Below are 22,873 nucleotides of genomic sequence, written 5' to 3' on the forward strand. Positions count from 1 at the left end.
TTCGGAGGCGTCTGCTACCCACCAGCTCGATAGCTAGCTGGGAGCTCGAGGGTCACTGATGCGGCCGAGAACGGCACAACTCCCGGCACATCATTTTCAGATCACCGCGGACTTTCGCTGCTCGGGTAGACCGCGAAGGCCGGGTCCTCAGGAGGATGCAGCCCATGAATTTGGACACGACCTATGTCATTATTTGGATGTTTGGAATGCTTATTCCAGGTTATAATCAGATTTATACGGGACCTGTACTGTTGCACCCAATGTGACCCAGTGTCCTGTATTGAGATTCACAGCCAGCTAAACTCTCTCTTGCATCACTTCCTCCAAGGAACAGGCACGTGTTGTATTTGGACAGGATTTAATGCAAAAAAGTGTGAAACTGAAATGATACAGAATACAGAAATGTCACATAAACATTAGCTTGGGTTGAACTTAAGTGGACATATAAAACACATCAAATTTTTCCAACTCGCTTCAATAATGTCATATACCCTGTCTGAAAGGTAAACACAACTAAGAAACGTACTCATATTGCCACTCAAAGGGATTTAACGGAATGGATGGCTTTGGATCGGAAGAAACACACCATGTTCACTTCACTCATGAGCAAACACTTCCTATCACACTTCTTCTAGTGACTAATTGGCTCAACATAGCAAACTGTGCAAACCTGCGCCCCCTATAGGCCTGGAGAAATAACATACAAACAGCTCCAGTACAGGACCAATTCCAATACTAACGCGTGATTTAAAAATCTGTTATATCGGACAATATTTCATTTCACGCAAAATAAAATTGAATAAAACACAAAACAGATTTACTGAGACAGCATGACAATGAACTTGTTTTATTGCACACAGGTTGTGGATTGTTTACGCTCTCATTCCATTCATATCAGACGATTGCATTTGTGGTGCTCTAAACATGTTGTCATCATGGAAGTTGCAGAGTGCCCTCTGGTGGACAAACATCAACAACTGCACTTTTTTTATTTATAAGGTAAAAACTGTACACAGTGGTATGTTCAGTGCAGTCTTGCATTAACTAGCAGCATTTTCATGCATTTATCTATTACTTCCAAGATGGGGTATTGCTTCCACATTTACACAAACTGTAAAGAACTTTCACCTGCTCCCTACTAACAATTGGCAGATAATTGACTGACTCAACCCCCAAAGCATTTTGTATAGCTGCAACTGAACCAGTGACCTCTCACTCAACAAGTAAATGAATAAAACAGCACATCAAACTAAATGTGATTGTTTGTTCTCAGTTTTAAAGCTTGGATACATGGATAACAGAGTGTGCCATAGTGGCAACGTAACAGTGTTTTATTGATTCACATAGAACTGTTACTTTTGCATTTGACTGATTGCAATTCAGGTAAAATCTGCATCAACTTGTTCAAAAAGCCTCTGATTAAAATCTTTAGAAAAATAAATACCCAGAGAAAAACTTCAGTTAATACATTAAAAAGAAAAAAAACAATGAACAAAAACAATCTAAAAAACAAATCAACAATATGTGACCAGCTCTGGAAATGTTTAAAATTCAATAACAGTGTGAAGAGTCATTAAAAGAAACAGTTGAAGTTTCATAGATAACAGTGAGGAAACGTTGTAGCTACATGGAACTTTCTTTGGTTTCGTAATACAAAATAACAGTAACCTGAAAGACTTTATTCAGCTGACCAATCAATTTTGAACACCATCAGACAAATTATTTATAATCCACAGAACTTCATCTATTTTTACTGCTTCAGCTTTCGGTGGAGGTGGACGCATCCTTCACCCTCTCCTTTCCTTATCTCCCCTGCCAGCTTCTATGTCCTTGTCTGGTCTCATCTGACTCTAACCCTGATAGAGCCTCTCATTTTTTTTCTTGTTCTCTAAAATCTCAAGAAGAACTCTGGATTTGATCAACTGGTCCCTTAATGCAGTTAACACTCTATTTTCGACGAGAAGCCTGGATTTGGGAGAGCCTGAGTGTCCTGGAGGGACGTTCCCTGCTGGATACATGATGGACGGGTGGCAGAAGTGGGGAGTCGTGTGCCTGGCGGGACGGTCTATTGAGGACATTGAAGACATCTACCTATTCAGAACCATGATAACTGGGTTCTTGGTGGCTTGGCTCTGGCTTATAAGAAACTGAAGCAAGCTGTGACAGCTGTTCAAAAGAAAGATCCCTTCAACGGAAGACTGATAAACCTAGGGACCAGTGATGGACATTAAGAACAAGTGTAAATTCAGATGCATTTTGCTCGTACTAAAACAACATAACCAACATTTCTCATGCGGCTGTCCCCCCTCCCTCATGACAGCGCGAGCCGGACACTTGAAGGCGAACACTGTCAACGCTTGAAGGGTGACGCCGAGGAGAACAACAACAATTCTTCCCTGAGACACGACAATAAGAACTAACTGACTCTCTTGCCAGATCCCTCAAGGCCACCCGCGTAGGCTGCGGACTGTTGATCTTCGACTAATTAGGCAAAAGGACACTTTCTCAGGCTGAACTCAGGACACACACTCCCACACGCACACACACATGTACACTGACACTGATAAACACTCACCACCACCCTCCCTTACCCATATCCAATCGCCTCCAATGGTTGCCTCCCATCCAATGTGTACAGCTGCTCAGCTTCGGATGCGCGATCGCAGCATCCCAGATGCAGCTGTGCACATTGGCATACTCCCGCCCCGTTGCTTGTCTGTGTTTCATGGGGTTAAGGTGTGAAGTTATCTGTGCTTTTTTGTGCAATGGAGTTTTTGTTTTTCTTCTCATGCTGACTCCCTTTTGGGGACCAGTATGAGCAGAATTTCTTTTTTTTCTCCTCATCTGCCCTTTTGTGTTACACATTTGACAGTTTTTCCTTTATGCCACCTAGTCTGACCTGTCTCCCCAATGTGATGTCTGTGTATTGTATGGACAGTCGGCAAGGTCCAATTTCCTACAACAGAAATTAAGGCATTCATCCATTCTTGAGATAATCACATACGAATTTAAAATCAAATCAAAATCTACAAATTGAATGGTCAGCATTGTTCATATCTGTCATTCTTTTCAATGACAACACCAAGAAGTTGGAACCTCGACAGGAGACTCAGAGTCAATCCGTTAAAATCTTCGGGACATTTCAAAACAAGCTTCTGATCAGCAGGAAGTGTCTGTTGTTCTCTAGATTGCAAAACCAACAGCAACAAGAAGAAGCATGCTAAAAACTGTCAGACAAACTTTCAGCCCAACAGATCCATTTTTCCTCTGTCTATCCTTCTTCCCTCCGTCCTCTGTGTCTCCTCCTGGCCGACCTGCAGGTGAGAAACAGGTGTGAGGTGTCAGCTGTCAGGTAGGTGATGAGTGAAGAACAGAACAGAATCCATTTCCTCTTCAAACTGCTGTCAGACATTATCTACTGCACTCTGATCACATCACTCAGACCAGCTGCTTTCTACAAAGTCTCATCAACAACATCTTTAGAAACAAACATCAACAACCAGGAAGCAGCTTCACCTCTGATCACACACACACTCAACTCTACTCACTCACCTGGAGGAACAATGCTGAGTTTGGATGTGTTGATGATCTTTAAATTGGCTATCTCTTGGTTTGGTTCTCTCTGGGCAACTTGACACTCGTATGTTCCAGTGTCATTAATCGTCACATCCTTCAGAATCAAAGACACGTCTCCATCCTTCATCTGTCTGTCCTGCAGATCCACCCGGTTCTTAAAAGATGGATGCTGTTGATCTGGAACAAATTGCTCATCCCGGTAAAAAAGGACATATTGCTCCCCCAGGTCAGCTCTCCTCCAGTTTACTGCTATGATAGGGATCTTGTTATTTGCACGACATGGCAGAGTGACGTTATGTCCTGAGATGATTTCCTGGTCTGAAAGAGGAAACAACACAGAGCAGAGAGGTTAAACATAATAATTTCTAGGGGGGAAAAAGGCTTGAGAAACCAGAACATTTGGTGAGCCTGATGTGCTCTGCTTCTTGTGATGGGACTAAGTCAGAGTCAGATACCTGTTTGAAAATGTGTTAGATCAGCTAGCATAAAGAAACAATGTAAAAGTAATAATTTAAGTATAATATTATAATGATTTCTACAGGATATTACATGTGCTCTTTTAAAACATTTATACTTAGTTTTGTGATAATATTATTGACTTTTTCTTCTCCTTCTTTACAGGTTATCAGAGCAAATTATCAGCCTCCACCCTAACCATAGCATCCACCTCTGTCTGCACATCCTCCTTCATTACAGGGAGTGCAGAATTATTAGGCAAATGAGTATTTTGTCCACATCATCATCTTCATGCATGTTGTCTTACTCCAAGCTGTATAGGCTCGAAAGCCTACTACCAATTAAGCATATTAGGTGATGTGCATCTCTGTAATGAGAAGGGGTGTGGTCTAATGACATCAACACCCTATATCAGGTGTGCATAATTATTAGGCAACTCCCTTTCCTTTGGCAAAATGGGTCAAAAGGACTTGACAGGCTCAGAAAAGTAAAAAATAGTGAGATATCTTGCAGAGGGATGCAGCAGTCTCAAAATTGCAAAGCTTCTGAAGCGTGATCATCGAACAATCAAGCGTTTCATTCAAAATAGTCAACAGGGTCGCAAGAAGCGTGTGGAAAAACCAAGGCGCAAAATAACTGCCCATGAACTGAGAAAAGTCAAGCGTGCAGCTGCCAAGATGCCACTTGCCACCAGTTTGGCCATATTTCAGAGCTGCAAGATCACTGGAGTGCCCAAAAGCACAAGGTGTGCAATACTCAGAGACATGGCCAAGGTAAGAAAGGCTGAAAGACGACCACCACTGAACAAGACACACAAGCTGAAACGTCAAGACTGGGCCAAGAAATATCTCAAGACTGGTTTTTCTAAGGTTTTATGGACTGATGAAATGAGAGTGAGTCTTGATGGGCTAGATGGGTGGGCCCGTGGCTGGATTGGTAAAGGGCAGAGAGCTCCAGTCCCACTCAGACGCCAGCAAGGTGGAGGTGGAGTACTGGTTTGGGCTGCTATCAGAATCAGAATCAGAAAGGGGTTTATTGCCAAATGTTGAGCAGGTTTACAACATCAGGAAATTGCTGCGGTGCTTCAGTGCAAACATAGTGTCATAAGTTGCGCTTAAATAGACATGAAAAAATAAAAGTAAGAATAAGAATTAAAAGTGCTACGTAGAAAGATATATGCATGAGATATACATGAGATATACATGAGATATATACATGAGAATGAGAGTTAAGAGTGCTACGTAGAAAGATATATACATGAGTGCAGGTGGTGATCAGTGCAAACATGGAATGATGCAGTGAACACAGCGTAGGGTCATGTGTTAGTAGCGGGAACAGTCATGTGGTTATTGTTCATGTGACCAACAGCAGAGGGGAAGAAACTGTTCTTATGGCGAGAGGTTCTGGTGCGAATGGACCGGAGCCTCCTGCCTGAGGGGAGCAGGTCAAACAGACTGTGTCCAGGGTGAGAAGGGTCAGCTGAGATCCGAGCTGCACGCCGCAATGTCCTGGAGGTGTACAGGTCCTGCAGAGATGGGAGTCTGCAGCCAATCACCTTCTCAGCAGAGCGCACAACACGCTGCAGTCTCTGTTTGTCCCTGATAGTGGCTCCAGCGTACCACATGGTGATGGAGGAGGTGAGGATGGACTCGATGATTGCAGTGTAGAACTGCATCATCGTCCGTGTTGGCAGGTTGAATTTCTTCAGCTGCCTCAGGAAGTACATCCTCTGCTGGGCTTTCTTGATGACGGAGGTGATGGTGGGCTCCCACTTCAGGTCCTGGGTGATGGTGGTACCCAGGAAGCGGAATGAGTCCACAGAGGTGATGGGGGTGTCAGTCAGGGTGATGGGGGGGAGTGGGGCTGTGTGCTTCCTGAAGTCCACAATAATCTTCACTGTCTTCTGGGCATTCAGCACCAGGTTGTTGTGGCTGCACCAGGACACCAGACGTTCAACCTCCCTCCTGTAGGCAGACTCATCCCCGTCCGAGATGAGCCCAATAACGGTGGTGTCATCTGCAAACTTGATTAGCTTGACAGACTGGTGGGTGGAGGTGCAGCAGTTGGTGTATAGGGAGAAGAGCAGAGGAGAAAGAACACAGCCCTGAGGGGAGCCAGTGCTGATGGTCCGGGAGTCCGAGACATTCTTTCCCAGCCTCACATGCTGCTTCCTGTCCGTCAGGAAGTCAGTGATCCACCGGCAGATGGGATCAGGCACATTCATCTGGGAAAGCTTGCCTCGGAGATGGTCTGGAAGGATGGTGTTGAAGGTAGAGCTGAAGTCCACAAACAGGATCCTGGCGTAGGTTCCTGGGGAATCCAGATGCTGCAGGATGAAGTGTAGGGCCATGTTGATGGCGTCATCTACAGACCTGTTGGCTCTATATGCAAACTGCAGGGGGTCCAGGAGGGGGGCCGTGAGGGTCTTGAGATGGGAGAGAACTAGGCGCTCAAATGACTTGATGACCACAGATGTCAGAGCCACGGGTCTGTAGTCATTTAGTCCAGTGATCCTAGGTTTCTTGGGGACAGGGATTATGGTAGAGGACTTGAAGCAGGCAGGCACATGACATGCCTGCAGTGAGGAGTTGAAAATGCCAGAAAACACTGGGGCCAGCTCGTTTGCACAGTGTCTGAGGGTGGCAGGAGACACGCCGTCTGGGCCGGGAGCTTTCCGAGCATTCAGACTCTTAAACTGCTTCCTCACATCTGCTTCATGAATATGAAGAGTTGTGGTGGGAGGTGGTGTGAAATCCTCTTTTGTGTGGGGTGAGGAGGGGGGTGTTGTAGGTGAAGTGTTTGAAGGTGGTGATGGCTCTATGGAGGGGGGAGAGGTGGGGGAATGAGTGTCCAAAGTGTCTCTATTGTTGGGGCCGTTGGAGGTGTGAAGGCTGCCTGATGGCTCGTCAAAACGGCAGTAAAAGTCGTTAAGGGTGTTGGCTAAGAGCAAGTCATCAGTGGAGTGGGGGGTTTTAGGCTTGTAGTTGGTGATATTCCTAAAACCTTTCCACACAGAGGCCGAGTCATTCTCTGAGATCTGCTGCTGCATCTTCTCAGAGTGCTGATGTTTAGCAATGTCCACTTCTTTAGTGAACCTGTACTTGGCCTCTCTGTAGCAGTCTCTGTCTCCGCTTCTGAACGCCTTGCTCTTTTCCAGCCACAGCTTTTTGAGTTTAGGAGTAAACCAGGGTTTGTCATTGTTATAACTCACCCTGGTGCGTGATGGCACAATGCTGTCCTCACAGAAGTGGATATAGGAGGTGACAGTGTCCGTAAACTCGTCCAAGCTGTTAGAAGCAGCCTTCAATGTGTCCCAGTCTGTGGTCTCCAAACACGTGCGAAGCTCCTCCACAGCCTCGTTGCTCCACAGTTTTTTAGTCCTCACGACAGGTTTGGAGAGCTTCAGCCTCTGTCTGTACGCGGGGATTAGGTGGATCATGACGTGGTCAGAAAGTCCGAGTGAAGCGCGGGGCACCGCGCGATAGGCCCCGCTGATCGTGCTGTAACAGTGGTCTAATGTCCTCTCCTCTCTGGTCGGGCATTTAATATATTGTTTATATTTCGGAAGCTCATGGCTCAGATTGGCTTTGTTAAAGTCCCCAAGAGCAATGATGAGAGAGTCCGGGAATGTCCGCTCCATGTGGAGAATCTGCTCCGCGAGTGCGCACTGAGCTGCTTGCGCATCCGTGTCTGGCGGGATGTAAACAGCGGCCAGGATGAATGAAGCAAACTCCCGCGGAGAATAAAACGGTTTGCAGTGAATAAAAAGATATTCCAGAGAGGGAGAGCAGTGCTGAGCAATCACTGTTACATCTGTGCACCAGCCACTATTGATGTAGAAGCAGACACCTCCAGCTTTGGTCTTACCAGAGAGAGAGGCCTGCCGGTCCGCGCGCAGCAGATGAAAGCCCTCCAGCTTGAGCACGCAGATGTCCTCACAGAGCCACGACTCCGTGAAACACAAGACACAGGAGGAGGCAAAGTCTCTGTTCATGCTTCTCATCAGGGACAGTTCGTCTATCTTATTCCTGAGTGAGCGTACATTGGAAAGGAAGATCCCAGGAAGAGCAGTTCGCAGTCCGCGTCTCCTCAGACGCACGAGTGCGCCGGCTCGCTTCCCTCTCTTTCGGCGTCTCGCTTTCCTGGTCAGAGTCTGCAGTAAATCTGCTGCAGATGCGACAAATATTGGAAATAAATCCACAGGTGTTGTAGTCCTGTGGTTAAGAAGCTCTTCTCTGGTGTAAGAGTATCCAGAGGAGTGCCCAGACACAGAAGAAAAGCACAAAAACAAAACAAAAGTAACGCACTGAAGCACCAGGGCATCCATACGCGGCGCCATCTTGGTATAGTCAACTCCAACTAAATCAAACTATCATCAAAGATGAGCTTGTGGGGCCTTTTCGGGTTGAGGATGAGTCAAGCTCAACTCCCAGTCCTACTGCCAGTTTCTGGAAGACACCTTCTTCAAGCAGTGGTACAGGAAGAAGTCTGCATCCTTCAAGAAAAACATGATTTTCATGCAGGACAATGCTCCATCACACGCGTCCAAGTACTCCACAGCGTGGCTGGCAAGAAAGGGTATAAAAGAAGAAAAACTAATGACATGGCCTCCTTGTTCAATGTTGATGGTGAACAGATCAAAACACTGACAGAATCCATGGATGGCAGGCTTTTGAGTGTCCTTGCAAAGAAAGGTGGCTATATTGGTCGCTGATTTGTTTTTGTTTTGTTTTTGAATGTCAGAAATTTATATTTGTGAATGTGGAGATGTTATATTGGTGTCACTGGTAAAAATAAATAATTGAAATGGGTAAATATTTGTTTTTTGTTAAGTTGCCTAATAATTCTGCACAGTAATAGTCACCTGCACACACAGATATCCCCCTAAAATAGCTAAAACTAAAAACAAACTAAAAACTACTTCCAAAAACATTCAGCTTTGATATTAATGAGTTTTTTGGGTTCATTGAGAACATGGTTGTTGTTCAATAATAAAATTATTCCTCAAAAATACAACTTGCCTAATAATTCTGCACTCCCTGTATAAATAGAATAGAATAGAATCGAGTACTTCAGACCGGGAGATTGGCAAAATGTATAAATAGGATGGCGATTAGGGGAATTGGAGACAGCTGTGTAACACAGCAGGGATACATTGGGAATAAGAAGACAGTGGACGTAAGGCTCAACACAAGAAAGAGACAAGAGGCCACCAAACTAAAACACAGACCTAAGATACACGAGCTTGACACAGACAAAACCATAAACAGACATGAAGACAAGACTGGCTTTAACACTAGAGTGTTTTCACAAGTCTTGCATCCACTTGTGGAACGCTAAAAAAGAACTACACTTAAAAGCAATATGGAACTGAAAACAAAAGAATACATAATGTAAACATATCATCAAATAATCCAGGACTCACAAACAATGATATGATGAACAGAACTATAAAGAACAAAACTGAGAAATGCTTGGTAAACTGACCAAGGACTATGTCATCATGTCATTTTTTAAATATCATAGTTAATGTGTCCTGATTTGTAGATAGTGCCAACTTACAAATACAAGGAAATCCAACTGGGTGACAAGCCAGAGTTGTCTGCCCACACACCCACTGACTAGAAAAAGGGTTGAAACCACAACTATTAAGGATGATTTTTAATGAATTTTTGAAAATTGACATAATTCTATTGTATTGACTGTATTGAATTGAATATAAGTTTCCTTTAATATCTGAGGAATTCTACAGTAAATCTGGCTGAAACTTGGCACACAGGTACAGTAGGTGTCCCAGAGAAAGAATCTGTTGAAAGTTGGACCTCAACTACTCAGGATGATTTTTAATAAATTTTTGAAAAATTCCATATTTGTAGTGTATTGGCTATATTGAATTGCATATAAATGGCCTTTAATTTCTGAGGAATTTTACAGTAAATCTGGCTGAAACTTGGCACACAGGTACAGTAGGTGTCCCAGAGGAGGAATGTGTTGAAAGTTGGACCTCAACTACTCAGGATGATTTTTAATGAATTTTTGAAAATTGACATAATTCTATTGTATTGGCTGATTGCGTTGAATATAAGTTTCCTTTAATTTCTGAGGAATTCTACAGTAAATCTGGCTGAAACTTGGCACACAGGTACAGTAGGTGTCCCAGAGGGGGAATCTGTTGAAAGTTGGACATCAACTACTAAGGATGATTTTTAATGCATTTTGCAAAATTGACATAATTCTATTGTATTGACTGTATTGAATTGAATATAAGTTTCCTTTAATATCTGAGGAATTCTACAGTAAATCTGGCTGAAACTTGGCACACAGGTACAGTAGGTGTAAAAGAGAAAGAATCTGTTGAAAGTTGGACATCAACTACTCAGGATGGTTTTTAATGAATTTTTGAAAATTGACATAATTCTATTGTATTGACTGTATTGAATTGAATATAAGTTTCTTTTAATATCTGAGGAATTCTACAGTAAATCTGGCTGAAACTTGGCACACAGGTACAGTAGGTGTCCCAGAGGAGGAATCTCTTGAAAGTTGGACCTCAACTACTCAGGATGATTTTTCCTGAATTTTTGAAAATTGACATAATTGTAGTGTATTGGCTGTATTGCATTGGATACAAGTACCCTTTAATATCTGAGGAATTCTACAGTAAATCTGGCTGAAACTTGGCACACAGGTACAGTAGGTGACCCAGAGGAGGGATGTGTTGAAAGTTGCCCCACAAGCAACAGAGATGTGCAAACACAACAACACAAACGAGCAAAATACAAGAATGGCTAATCTGAAACTAATAAATATATGTACAATATATAATAGTGTATGCATTTCTGGATGTGTGTACTAAATATTTTCCTACGTGTGTGTGTGTGTGTGTGTGTGTGTGTGTGTGTGTGTATACACACATTTTTACAAATTAAATAGTAAAAAAAATAAAAAAATAAAATATATAAAATATACAGAGTTGAATATGTGCAAAACAAGTGGCATTTATATACAGTGTGTAGTGCATAATGTTGAAGTTCCAGTAGTGAAGCTGAGGTGTCTATGAAATGTTCAGCAGTCTGATGGCCTGATGGAAGAAGCTGTCTCTCAGTCTGCTGGTACGGGACCGGATGCTGCAGAACCTCCTTCCTGATGGAAGCAGTCTGAACAGTTTATGGCTGGGGTGACTGGAGTCCTTGATGATCCTCCCCGCTTTCCTCAGGCAGCGCTTCCTGTAGATGTCTTGTAGTCTTGTCTTGATGTCTTAAGTTTCGTTTCTGCCGCCATTTTCTTTATCCCGCAGTGGAACGGAGGCGACTGTTATGGAGTTAAATCAGGGCCATAATGTTTGTGTAGTTAAAAGAAAAATTTGAAATCGAAAATATGTAAACTGAAAGCAAAAGTCACATTTTTAGAGTGAACTTTGAAAAAGAAAGAGTTGGATTTAAAATAAAATCAAACGTTTTGAATATTTGTATTATTTCTCTGAGTAAACTTTATTTAAAATTTTTCAGTAATCTTCTTTTCATTATTATTATTTTTAAAAAATCTATTCAGTCTCAGATTACATTTTTTCAGATTCAGATCTTTTAAATTAATGTGCAAAAAAAATTCTTCAGGTTCGGATTTTTCTCTCAGCTTCAATTTTTTTTTTTCACTTTCAGATCTCTATTTTTCAGTTACAGACTTTTGGCCCTGTTTTGGCCTGGTGGGCGTGGCTACACAGAGAGGGGCGGGGAATCATGAGTGACAGCAGACCGCTGCAGGCTCAAGATGGTCCATTTTTTCATGTTGCCTTCAGGAAACCTGGGAATGAACATAATTTATCAAACACCTCCTGCACTGTCCATCCATCCATCCATCTTCATCCGCTTTATCCGAGGCCGGATAAATTGTAAATAGAAATGCTACAATTTCAACAAATTAACTGTCATGGTAATTAACATATTTATATAGATTATATCTGCATATAGATTTTTGTAGATATACAGATAACAGATACTAGTTTTGACAAGCTAGTAGTTAAAATTGAACTAGTTTTGTCTGTTTTGTATCTGTCCTTAATTCTGTCAGCTTCTTGTTTTTTAACCGGAGTCTTATCATGTTGGAACGTTTATCTGTCTTTGTGTCACAGACGGGAACTAGCATCCAGGGGCATCTCGATGGCATCACGGAGAACCTTCAACCATACCTCCTTGCAGTGGGCACTCAGAGGAATGTGATTCACAAGTACTTCATTGTGATAGACAAACATGCAGTACCTTGTAAGTCACCAGGCTCTCTTGCTTGTTTTGATGTGCTTTTCAAAGCTCACTTTGTCTTTGGTACGTCATATGACCACGATCTGGTCAATATGTACAACTTCCTGCAGACCACCATTTACGAGATAGATGTTGATACAACCAAAGTGAATCCTAGGGTTGCAGAGTTGAGGGCTCGGATGCTGCGTTGAATATTTTTTTTTCTACTAAGAGTGTTGAGCTGGAATGTTTTGTTTCATTTGCAAGAGGTCCCAGACAAATGCTAATTCCTTCATAAAGCATTTCAAAGTGATCCATGGACTCTGTTCTGTAAGATTGCAGAGACTCTTCGGCTACCAAACAACACCAAGGTGTTAAATGTTAGATGGGCAAAACACAATGGAAATATTTACTACTTCAGATTCAGTAGTTTGTTTAAAAGTCCATTGTGAAATGCCAGTTTTTCACAAGATCTGCAATGTTGTTGTGAAGGATGACAGGTTATTGTTGATTACCTTTGCACTGCAAACAGTGTCTGAATGAGCATTTTAATGCTTTTTAAGTTTTGTGTACAAGAGATGGACCTCATGTAATTTGTGTTGAAGAGCTTTTCTGTTGTAAAGCATTTGATTTACAGGTGTCATACAGTGATAGTGATTCCAGTTTTTATATTGTACCATACTGTTTCCTGTGAACAATAAAGGTGGCTGTTAAAATATAAATAATTTCTGATTTATTTATTGTACCTTGCAGTGAATGATAATACATAGAGGGCGAAATAAAGTCACATATTTTTCTTCTTTTAATTCTATTTAGAGTAAAATTTAGTTGTATGTAAAATTTAAATTCTATTTGGAGTGAAAATGTTGTTCTATTTGAAATAAATTAGAATTCAATTCTGAGTAAAATTCTGCTCTATTTAGAATAAAATACTATGTAGAGTAAAATTCTGTTCTACTCAGAGTAAAATTAGGGTGGAGGTGTTTTTATTTTATACTAAACTGAGTAAATTATCATCATGTGTATTAAAATATTTGCACTGAATAGAGTAGATTTAACTCTGAAAGTTTAACTCTACCGTAAGAGTAAACTTTACTCCATTTAGACTGGGACCAAATACTGTCTTTTTTAGAGTAAATTTTTTTTCAATTTGAGTAAAATTTACTCAGTGAATTTTACTGTGTGAATTTTTGAAAATTGACATAATTCTATTGTATTGACTGTATTGAATTGAATATAAGTTTCCTTTAATATCTGAGGAATTCTACAGTAAATCTGGCTGAAACTTGGCACACAGGTACAGTAGGTGTCCCAGAGGAGGGATGTGTTGAAAGTTGGACATCAACTACTCAGGATGATTTTTAATGAATTTTTATCTAAAGCGAAAAGGCGCTACCGTAAAGACTGGTGTAAAAGCGCAAGGAAATTTATGCGCCGGATAGGAGGCGCTGTCACACAAAGAAACTACGAAAATAATTATAATTATTTTAGAAAAACCGGGTCCATCTCAGAGAGAATCACAGTTTGGTTTCTAACAGTTAAATCTCACCTGCAGAGACAAACCCGAAGACACCGAGAAACATAAAACAGTAGAGTGACGCAGAGGTTGCCATTTCCGTGTTTTCACTTTCTGATGACGTTAGCTTCTTCTAAGTGTTGGACGGATAGATGTTCGTACTTTTGGTATATCTCGTAACCTGAGTTTAAAGCCTGAATACATTAATTAGTTAATCGTGAAATAAGGTTAAAAGTCAGAACTAGTGATGGGACGTTCTGTATCGAGGCTTCGGAGCGTGTGTCGAGTAATGGAGGGGGCGTTTCCGCGAAGCGCGTATCGAGGCTTGCTTCATTTATGGGAGGAGCTGAAAATGATGACGTCCGAAGCCTCGCTGCCCGGCTGTACCACGTGACTGGTTCATGAAGTGGTTCGAACTTTGCCGCGAGCTATGACAGCGATATAAACCCCTCAGACTTCATTCAAAAATGTGGGTGTTTGATGGAGAGTTGCGGTTAGTGAGAGTTTGGAGACCGTTTGGAGGTTTATGAGAGTGAGGAGAGAAAGTCAGGAGAGAATGGAGCCAGCTAAGAAGAGGAGGATGTCCTCCCCTGTGTGGGAACATTTTGATCTTATTCCTCCCAACAAGGTATGTAAATTTCTACAGAAGATGTATTTTCATGATAATGATGGTGCAATACAATTTATGTTAAGCTGTCTTTACTTTTGTACAAGGTGAAGTGTTTGCTATGTGCCAGGGAGCTGGGATATAACAACAACACCTCATCCATGCTTAGGCACTACAGAGCTTTGCATGAGAATAAGGGGGACACCGATCGTGGAGCAAGACCAGGTGAGCCATCAAATGCCATGATAATATAGCATGCAGTAATGTTACTAAATGATATAACAATATTATACAACTGTAATAAGTTACGTGTGTGATATTTATATTTGTGCTTTGTCTTTATTGTCTTTCCTCAGGAGAACAATCTCCAATAGATGAAGACCTGGTCAGCATGGTGATTGAGGACTCACAGCCATTTAGCATTGTGGAGGACAAAGGATTCAAAAGACTTGTTAAATCATTAAATCCTAGCTATGTTCTCCCCACTAAAAAGGTCATAAAAGCAGTGAAAATTTAGTTTTTACTGAATAAAATGTGAACAGGCAGGACTGAGACCTCAGTGTGTAGCTGTCCATACCTCAACGTTACAAAAGCACAACTACTGTCCACACCCCAACCACACCTCACCTCACAGTAAATGATCATTTCCATTTTAAGCATTTCCAAATGATAATTTTCCATACTGCCACTATAAATATACACAGTATGCTGCCATCACTACAATATAGATGTTTTACACACTCCTTTTGTTGTTGACATTTACAGGCTGTGTGCAAAATGCCACACTCTTCAAATTCATGCCAGCTATTATTTTTACGTCCAGTAGGTGTCCTGCTAGAGCAAATGAAGCTTCATGAAGCTTCGCGTTGGGGTGAACCAATTGGATGAAAAGCTTCAGTGCTTCATGGGGCTTCATCTGCCCATCACTAGTCATAACTACTTCCCCACTCCAGTCAACACGTCCGATTCCTGTCCCTGCCGCGTTCTCGTCCAACGGAAATCAGAAACCCCGTGTCCAGCTCCATCACCCCTCCGGTAAATTGGATTGAGAGAAGTCTAACAAACCCAGATTTCCAATCCCAGGCTGCAGTAGTGCGTACAAAAAGTATAAAACTGGTACAACCTCTAATTTGTACAATGCCGGTTTTGTATTTGTATCTCGGTGAATAAGTTATACTAGGCGCCATGCCTAGGATGTGTGTAAAGTGCTTTTAACTATAATGGACGGACAATGCGCTGTATTGTTAACAATGGACGAACGACTCCGTTTTGCTACGAATAAAAACATATCCTTCTGCCTCGCTTCTCTAACTAATGTTAGTAGCACCGTTTCAAAGGTAACGGGAACGCAGCATGAAGACGTTCGTGGCCAACTTCTAACTTAACTTAACTTAACTTGTAAACGGACTTCATTTTTTGTGAAAAACAAACACAACATTTTTGTTACAATTGAACCGGTATAAGGAGTGTGAGTGAAATGAGTGAAAAATCAGCCGAGCGCCAAAGAAAATATTTGAAAATCTTTCATAAAGCCTGGAGAACTACTAATCAAGACCACAAATAAATAAAACAAAGTGTGGCCTTTCTGAAGGACAATGTAAAGAAAATTAATATTATATAAATTAATTAATAATAATTAATAATAATTAATATATAAATTTTTAACATGACATATCTGTGGGTGTCTTTAGAGGCAAGTTTGTGGTTTGGACTTTCCTATGAAACATCAGTGCAGGAGTCTCTCAGTACATCTGTTTACAGTGAGGACAAAGAAGCAGCAGAAACACACACAGAGAAAACATGGAAAAGATGAGTAGCAGCAAATAGTCTGCAGGAAGTTTGTGTGTGTGTGTCCCGTAACACTTCCTGTACAGTGACAGTTTGTTGAGCTAAAAAAACTGAAAGGTGTCAACACTTACTGTTACTGTTGTTCTGAAGAGATCTCCAAAATCCTCAAAGAGTCGTCTGACCATCATGATAAAAAAATCAAAAACAAAAACATAAAATCCACTAAAATCTGGAAAGTGTAGCTTTGGTATACCCGATTGCTTTCCTGTAAATCAAAGGTTACTGGAGGAGGTTCGATGAAAAACAAGTAAAAAGTTACAAAAATAAGGAGACAAATAAAAAGTAAAATCTGTGTGTAAAGTGCCGTCTGTACCGCACAGCCACAAACCCAACTAACCTGTATTTCTGTGTCATCCTGTTTTCTACAGCCCACACCCTGCACCTGTATGACAGCAGTGTCCATAGCAACATCTCCTTAGCAACCACATTCCTTTCTTATCTGCTCATTCTGTAGGTGGGATTATGAGACATAAAACAAAGTGACATAAGTGTGACAGTTTCTGTATGACATGTCTGTCCATAAATGAAGATAAAGTCTGTGAAATAAATAAATGTACAAGGTCACAATTCCAGAGTACAGTGAACACATTTAATAAAAACGGTCAGCAGTTAAAAGTACTTTCTGTTTCAGTCTTGACTCTGATCAACACAACACCTAAAAAATTAAAGTTTCTGCTTTATCTAATCATTCACAATGTCAACTCATGCACTGAGCAACATGCCAGAACATTTTCAAATCTACTGATTTCTTCCTTATTATTTAACAAGACAATAGAATTTTATTTATTCACTTTGAAGAGATTAAAACATCAAAGTCAACAATAAAACGCTGACGCATACAAACACTTGAATAGTGACGTGGCTTTCCTCACAGCTGGGTGTGTATTAGATTAAACATTGATAAATCATCTTATCATGACCTGGTTGTTTTTAGTCCAAGCAGTGCTGGATTACAGCAGCTTCTTAATATCTGTACTGAATATGGTGTGTTATATGATATAAAGTAAAATGCTGTTGAAAGTTCTGTCTTGATATGTAGAACCAAACAGGATGAACAGGTAAATTTCTCTGTTTAAACTGTCCCAAAAAACTATTGAGGTTCATAAAAAGGTGAAATATTTATTACTGATCAAACTAATGATGATGATGACAGATACAGACAACGATGTAAGCGCTATGTGCAGCCAAATACTACTGCAAATCAGCTTTTGTTCACTTCCAGTTAAACTGGTTTTGTTTGAAGGGTATTGCACCCCGTTACATACTGCCCCCTTGTGGTCATCTTAAAAACATTGTAGAAGCTGCATGCTGCATGTAATGATGCAATGAGAATCCTTCGCAGAAAACTTAGAGGAGGTAGTGCCAGTCAGATGTTTGTAGCTGTGGGTGTTTGGACTTTTAAAGTACTTTTAAGAAATGTAATGTTCACATTTATGGCTCTAACAGTCTAATTTTAGCGCTCACAGAGACAGTGAGTGGTTCCTGTTACTCATCCAATCTGAGGAAGTACTGGTTGAAGTGTTTGTGTATTTATCGTTTTCTTTTAAGTAATTGTGTATTTTATGTATATAATGGTTTTATATCATTACAAATATTTTATGTTTTGTTGTTGTTGTTTTTTAAGCTATGGACGTAAAGTCTGCTAATAAAGATTGATTGATTCATTGATTGAATGACTGAGTAGAGTATTCAGTATTCAGTAATTCAGACTAAAACACAATTGCAGGTCGCTACATTCATTCTGTTCAAACGAACAACAGAATTCACTGCAGTTTTATGTTATAATTTCTTTCAAATTGTCTGTTTAATGTAAGCAGATTTCAGTCCTGTAAATGTAACTGTACAAACGCTAAGAAAAAAAGTGACATCAAATGATTATTCATCTGTTATGAATTTTGAGTTTTCGTGTCTCCTGGATTTGGGTGCAGAAGTATGGGCAGAAATCTGTGCCATCAGAAACTGAATTTGAATAAGTTAAATTTGAATTTGAATTGCTCGGATTGAATCTGAATTGTAACTTGAATAAATGCTTTTGAAAACTGAATTTGAATTAGTCTAAATTGAAATTGAATTTATATTTTGAAAATGAATTGATTTGCTTTGAAACTGCATTTTATCCTTTAAAAATTCAGCTCTCGAATAATTTCAGATTCACTTCTCACCAGCATCCCAACTCTTTAGCTAACTTAATAACTTTAGCTAAAGTGAATAGTTAGTGTAATTCATTAGTGCAGCATTACTGGATTTAACAGACTTAACTTGTCTTTTGTTGTTGAAAACGTATTGCTGGCAGCCAGTGAGTCTCTGTGTCTCTGTGCTTGTTTTGTCTACCCACTCTTTGTGAGCAATCATGAGTTGATCAACCAAAAATAAACACGAGGTAAATCTCAGCGTCTTGAAGATTCCCATCTTTATCTGAGGTCATGATATCATCATGTTGCATAGCAATGTTCTAAAATGACCTTTTTTCTCTTTACAACCTCATGAAAGGAACAAACAAATTCATTTGACAAAAATAGCTCATCATTCATATCCATAAAAGTTGAATTATACATTATATCATAATGTGCGGCCTGGCAACCACCTATCAATGGACTAACTGAGCCATGTTTTTGCATCATGACCTACGGCAGGAACAGGCCAAACCCTGCTGCAGCATGGTCACGTGTGAATTTAAAATAAACACAAGAGTATTTAAATGCTGCAAACTCTTCTCTGCCGGTTTTTGTTGTTTCACTGAGTGTTTAACAGTCAGTCTTAGGATTCCTGTGTTCGATTAGGTCCAGGAACACTGTTACAAACAGAAGCAGAAAAATAAAGTGACATTTGATTCTTCTTGTTTGAGCATTTCATATTTTCCTGAGTCTACTTGAATCTTTTTAGTTTCATTTTGTTATGAGTTCAAATATTGGGGATGGACACAAGATGAAAAAACCACAATAACAACACTGGTCCGGCCGGGTTAAGTCAAACGATGATTTTAATGGACACACGCGTGGGAGATGGACACCGTACGCAGACAGCATCAGATCTCAAAATGGTGGAGCATTGCTCAAACTCTTATAGCCTCTGGTGCCCCCACCTTATCATAAAAGCCTAAACATTCACATTCTTTCTCTCACAGGGCGCCTAAGCTACGACCTTGGCTCCTGCTGAGATGGGGCAGAAAACTCCAGCATGTTCTGTTCTCTTCTAATCAGACAAATAAGGCGATGCCTTTCTGCAAACAGTATTTCTTATAACATCATAAAACAATATCATTCATTCACAATCAATCAGCAGTCTAATGTAATGCAAATCAGTTTAACTAATGCAATAGTTATCAGCTTCTAATTCAGGAGAATAATGCAAACTAAAACTACATAATAATTCACAATCTTTAGTTAGGGGTATAACATGGCATAAAATAATATTATAATCTAACAATTTCCATCTCTTGTTTTGATCTAAGTCTGGTCTGATTTTCTGTATATTTCCAATCTGAAACAGGACGTATTTATTCCAGAGTACAGTGAACATATTTAATAAACACAGTCAGAAATAAAACGTACTTTCAGCTTGAAGTCTGTAACTGCACTCATTAAAATGACTGAGTTCAGTGTGGAGAGCAGGGAAATTATTTCATTGTTATCTTTTATTTCATTTATATTCTTTTATTAAGCTTTTAGTAGAGGTTCCTGGTTAAAACATTTATTCAATTTATATTACATCTATAGTTTTAGTAAAAAGTTGACAGTGGCTTCTGTTTGACTGTGAGCGTTAGTAGGTGAGAGGTGACACAGAGTGCCACGTAAGGTCGTGAGATATCATGTTTGCTTGTAATTGTGGGCTTGCAGAAGCGCTCGCTCACTGCATAATCATTGTCTGCGGTTTTGAAGAAGCGCTAATCAGAAAGGTTGACAGGAAACATCTGTTATGAAGATGAAGACAATGTTCTTTTAAACTGTGTTAAAGGTCATTGTGATTTTGATGTGACCTATGTATGAAATGTATCTGTGACGTATGAACGGGCGTCATTAATTCAAACCCTGATGGTATATAAAACATCTGTTTATGCTTTGAATAAGTCGGAGATCAGTTCCTGTCTGGTCTTCCCACGTGTGTATTCATTAAAATCAATTGTTTGACTAAGATCTTCTGGACCTGGTTCTTTGTACTCTCCCTCCTCAATATTGGAACCTTAACATCAGTCATTCATTTAATTTCAAAAAGAAAGAAAATATCAGCATATTGCATTTTGTAGACAGCAAAAAATGTTAATGTTATTTTAAGTTAACACTGATGTCACAATATATGAAATATGTAGTCATGTGATGCTGTTTCCCCTTCATATCAGCACTGTATTTACTTTCATATGGGACACACACACACACACACACACACACACACACACACACACACACACACACACACACACACACACACACACACACACAGTGTGGATGCAACAACAATATGAGGAATAATCATTAGCATTGTTCCAGTTACTGATCAGCACCATGGACAGCAGCCACAGCAGAGCTCAGGAGAGAAGTCACCTAAATTTAAGTTGAACTTTGAACTTCAACCAGGCTAACACAAACCCAACACAGATGTAACCTCAGTGAAGAAACACGAAGACAGCTGTAATAAAAGTAAGAAGTCCATTAGCCTCACAGACTGGACGGGTCACTGGCTGAAGCTCCCTCATGCATAGAAATCCTCTCTCAGAAATCTCTTCCAGTGGAGCAGCTTCTACATTTCAAGGAAAATATTCACTGCATGAATAAATAAATTCAGACTATAATTGAACAAACAGAACTATGACTCAGAAAATGTAATGGAAACCTGTTCAGCTCAGGCTGAATGAATCTTGTAGTGCTGCAGCATTTGGCATCAGTCAGATATGTAAATAAGTATTTACAGGGTCACTATCAGAGAATTGGATATATTTCAGAGAGCTTAATTAAATTAAAAGCACTTCCTGATGAGGGAGCCATCTTTATAGAAAGCAGCTGGGAGGTTGGAGGGAGAGGTCTTTGTTTTACAGAGCAGAGTGACGTCATCTCCCTCCATCACAGGGAAAAGACTCGCTAGCACCATGGGTACTTCACCTCTCCCTCCTGCACTTTCCTGTCAGATGTTTAGTTACTCCTCGGCCTCCTTTAGCAGTAATGATACCTGTAACAAATGTAGCATATTTGCAGCTCTGGAGGCCAGGATTACTGAATTGGAGACTCGGCTTCGCACCCTTCATTCACCCGTAGCTAGCCAGACCCCAGCTGGTGCAGCCGAAGATAGCGTAGGCACCGCTAGCTGTTCCCCGGCAGACCCCAAGCAGCTGGGGAAAGAGGGCGGCAGTTTTGCAACTTTTATTAGTTTTTATTTTTATTTAGTTTTGACTTCAGATTTTCAATTTTATATCAGTTTTGATTAGTTTTTACCAATTGTTTGCTAGTTTAGTTTAGTTTATATTTTTTGAAAATCCTATTGTATGACACGCACATCAATGAAAACTAAACACATTTTTGCTATAAATTCAGTTAATTTTGGTTAGTTTTGTGAACACTCGTTTCAGTTTTAGTTAGTTTTCCTTTTTTTGTTTTTATTTTTATTTCCGTTAACGAAAATGTTTTTTCACTTCTAGTTTTCGTTATTTCGTTAGTTTTCGTTAACGATAATAACCTTGGTAATTGGTGATTCTGTTCTCAGACATGTGAAGCTAGAGACACCGGCAACCATAGTCAATTGTCTTCCAGGGGCTAGAGCAGGCGACATTGAAGGAAAATTAAAACTGCTGGCTAAGGGTAAATGTAAATTCAGTAAAATCATAATTCACGTCGGCAGTAATGACACCCGGTTACGCCAATCGGAGGTCACTAAAATCAATATTGAATCGGTGTAACTTTGCCAAAACAATGTCGGACTCTCTAGTTTTCTCTGGTCCCCTCCCCAATCAGACCAGGAGAGACATGTTTAGCCCCATGTTGTCCTCAAATACAGATGGTCACTACAGTGACCATCTGTATTTGAGGACAACTACCTCACTGTAGTGACCATCTGTATTTGAAATGAAGAGAATACAAATGAAGAGAGCACCTTAATTTCTTAAGGTTCTCTCTTTCTCTTATATTTTATATAACCAAACTACGGACGGAGAGGCGACTGTTTCTATGCGTTGTCGTTAGCAACAATGACGGTAAAACCATCACGTGTCCGCTTGTTTATTTTCCACATAAGCCTTTCATAATAAAGCTCAAGATCCTGTTGAGACTTTTCAAAATAAACTGAATTACGTGAAAGAGTATGCAGATTGTTTATGGATGAGAAGCAAAAAAAAGCTGCCAGGTGCTAAAAAATAAACCTTAGACTCAAATGTTAGAACAGGCTTTTCCCCGCAGCACGCCGTGTAATAAATACTCACAAAGAAAACGGCGGCCGTTACAACTTATGTCTAAAAATTTGTAGTTTCATGCATCAGTTAAAACACTCGACTCCAGGTACGCGACGCCAAGCTGGAAACACTTCCCGCAAGTCGAGCTGCCCGAGATTCACAGAATTTACAGAAAATGTTAAATTTTGTGATTTATATCGTTATCGGGACGATACATGTCTTATATCGGGATATGAGATTTTGGTCATATCGCACAGCCCTAC

At 40.3% G+C, this 22,873-nt stretch overlaps 1 protein-coding gene across 2 annotated transcripts; it reads right to left on the reverse strand.

Moving 5' to 3' along the window:
* Nucleotides 1–858: 858 nt before the first annotated feature.
* LOC146578615 (myelin protein zero-like protein 2) lies at nt 859–16,602 on the reverse strand. Of its 2 annotated transcripts, XM_085269118.1 has the most exons (3): nt 13,816–14,436; nt 3,553–3,894; nt 859–3,314 (listed from the first exon to the last, which is right to left on the reverse strand). In XM_085269118.1, the coding sequence occupies exons 1-3, from the start codon at nt 13,877–13,879 to the stop codon at nt 3,184–3,186; spliced, it is 537 nt and encodes a 178-aa protein (XP_085125244.1). In that variant the 5' UTR covers nt 13,880–14,436; the 3' UTR covers nt 859–3,183. The 2 variants fall into 2 exon arrangements, 1 of the variants encoding a protein (XP_085125244.1); XR_014891519.1 differs by lacking the exons at nt 859–3,314; nt 13,816–14,436 and adding an exon at nt 16,309–16,602 and having other exon boundaries at nt 3,387–3,894.
* Between the last annotated feature and the right edge of the window lie 6,271 nt (nt 16,603–22,873).

This window comes from Mchenga conophoros, linkage group LG3, assembly GCF_057382185.1.
Source record: "Mchenga conophoros isolate Kocher_MC1m ecotype Shallow Benthic linkage group LG3, M_conophoros_male_GT1.1, whole genome shotgun sequence".
In the NCBI taxonomy this organism is placed as follows: Eukaryota; Metazoa; Chordata; class Actinopteri; order Cichliformes; family Cichlidae; genus Mchenga; species Mchenga conophoros.

Coding starts and splice junctions, on each gene's coding strand:
- LOC146578615 (XM_085269118.1), bottom strand. CDS start 13,879: ATGGCAACCTCTGCGTCACTCTACTGTTTTATGTTTCTCGGTGTCTTC. Junction 3,895..13,815: donor CTTCGGGTTTGTCTCTGCAG/GTGAGATTTAAC, acceptor TTCCTCTTTCAG/ACCAGGAAATCATCTCAGGA. Junction 3,315..3,552: donor ACTCAGCATTGTTCCTCCAG/GTGAGTGAGTAG, acceptor TCTCACCTGCAG/GTCGGCCAGGAGGAGACACA.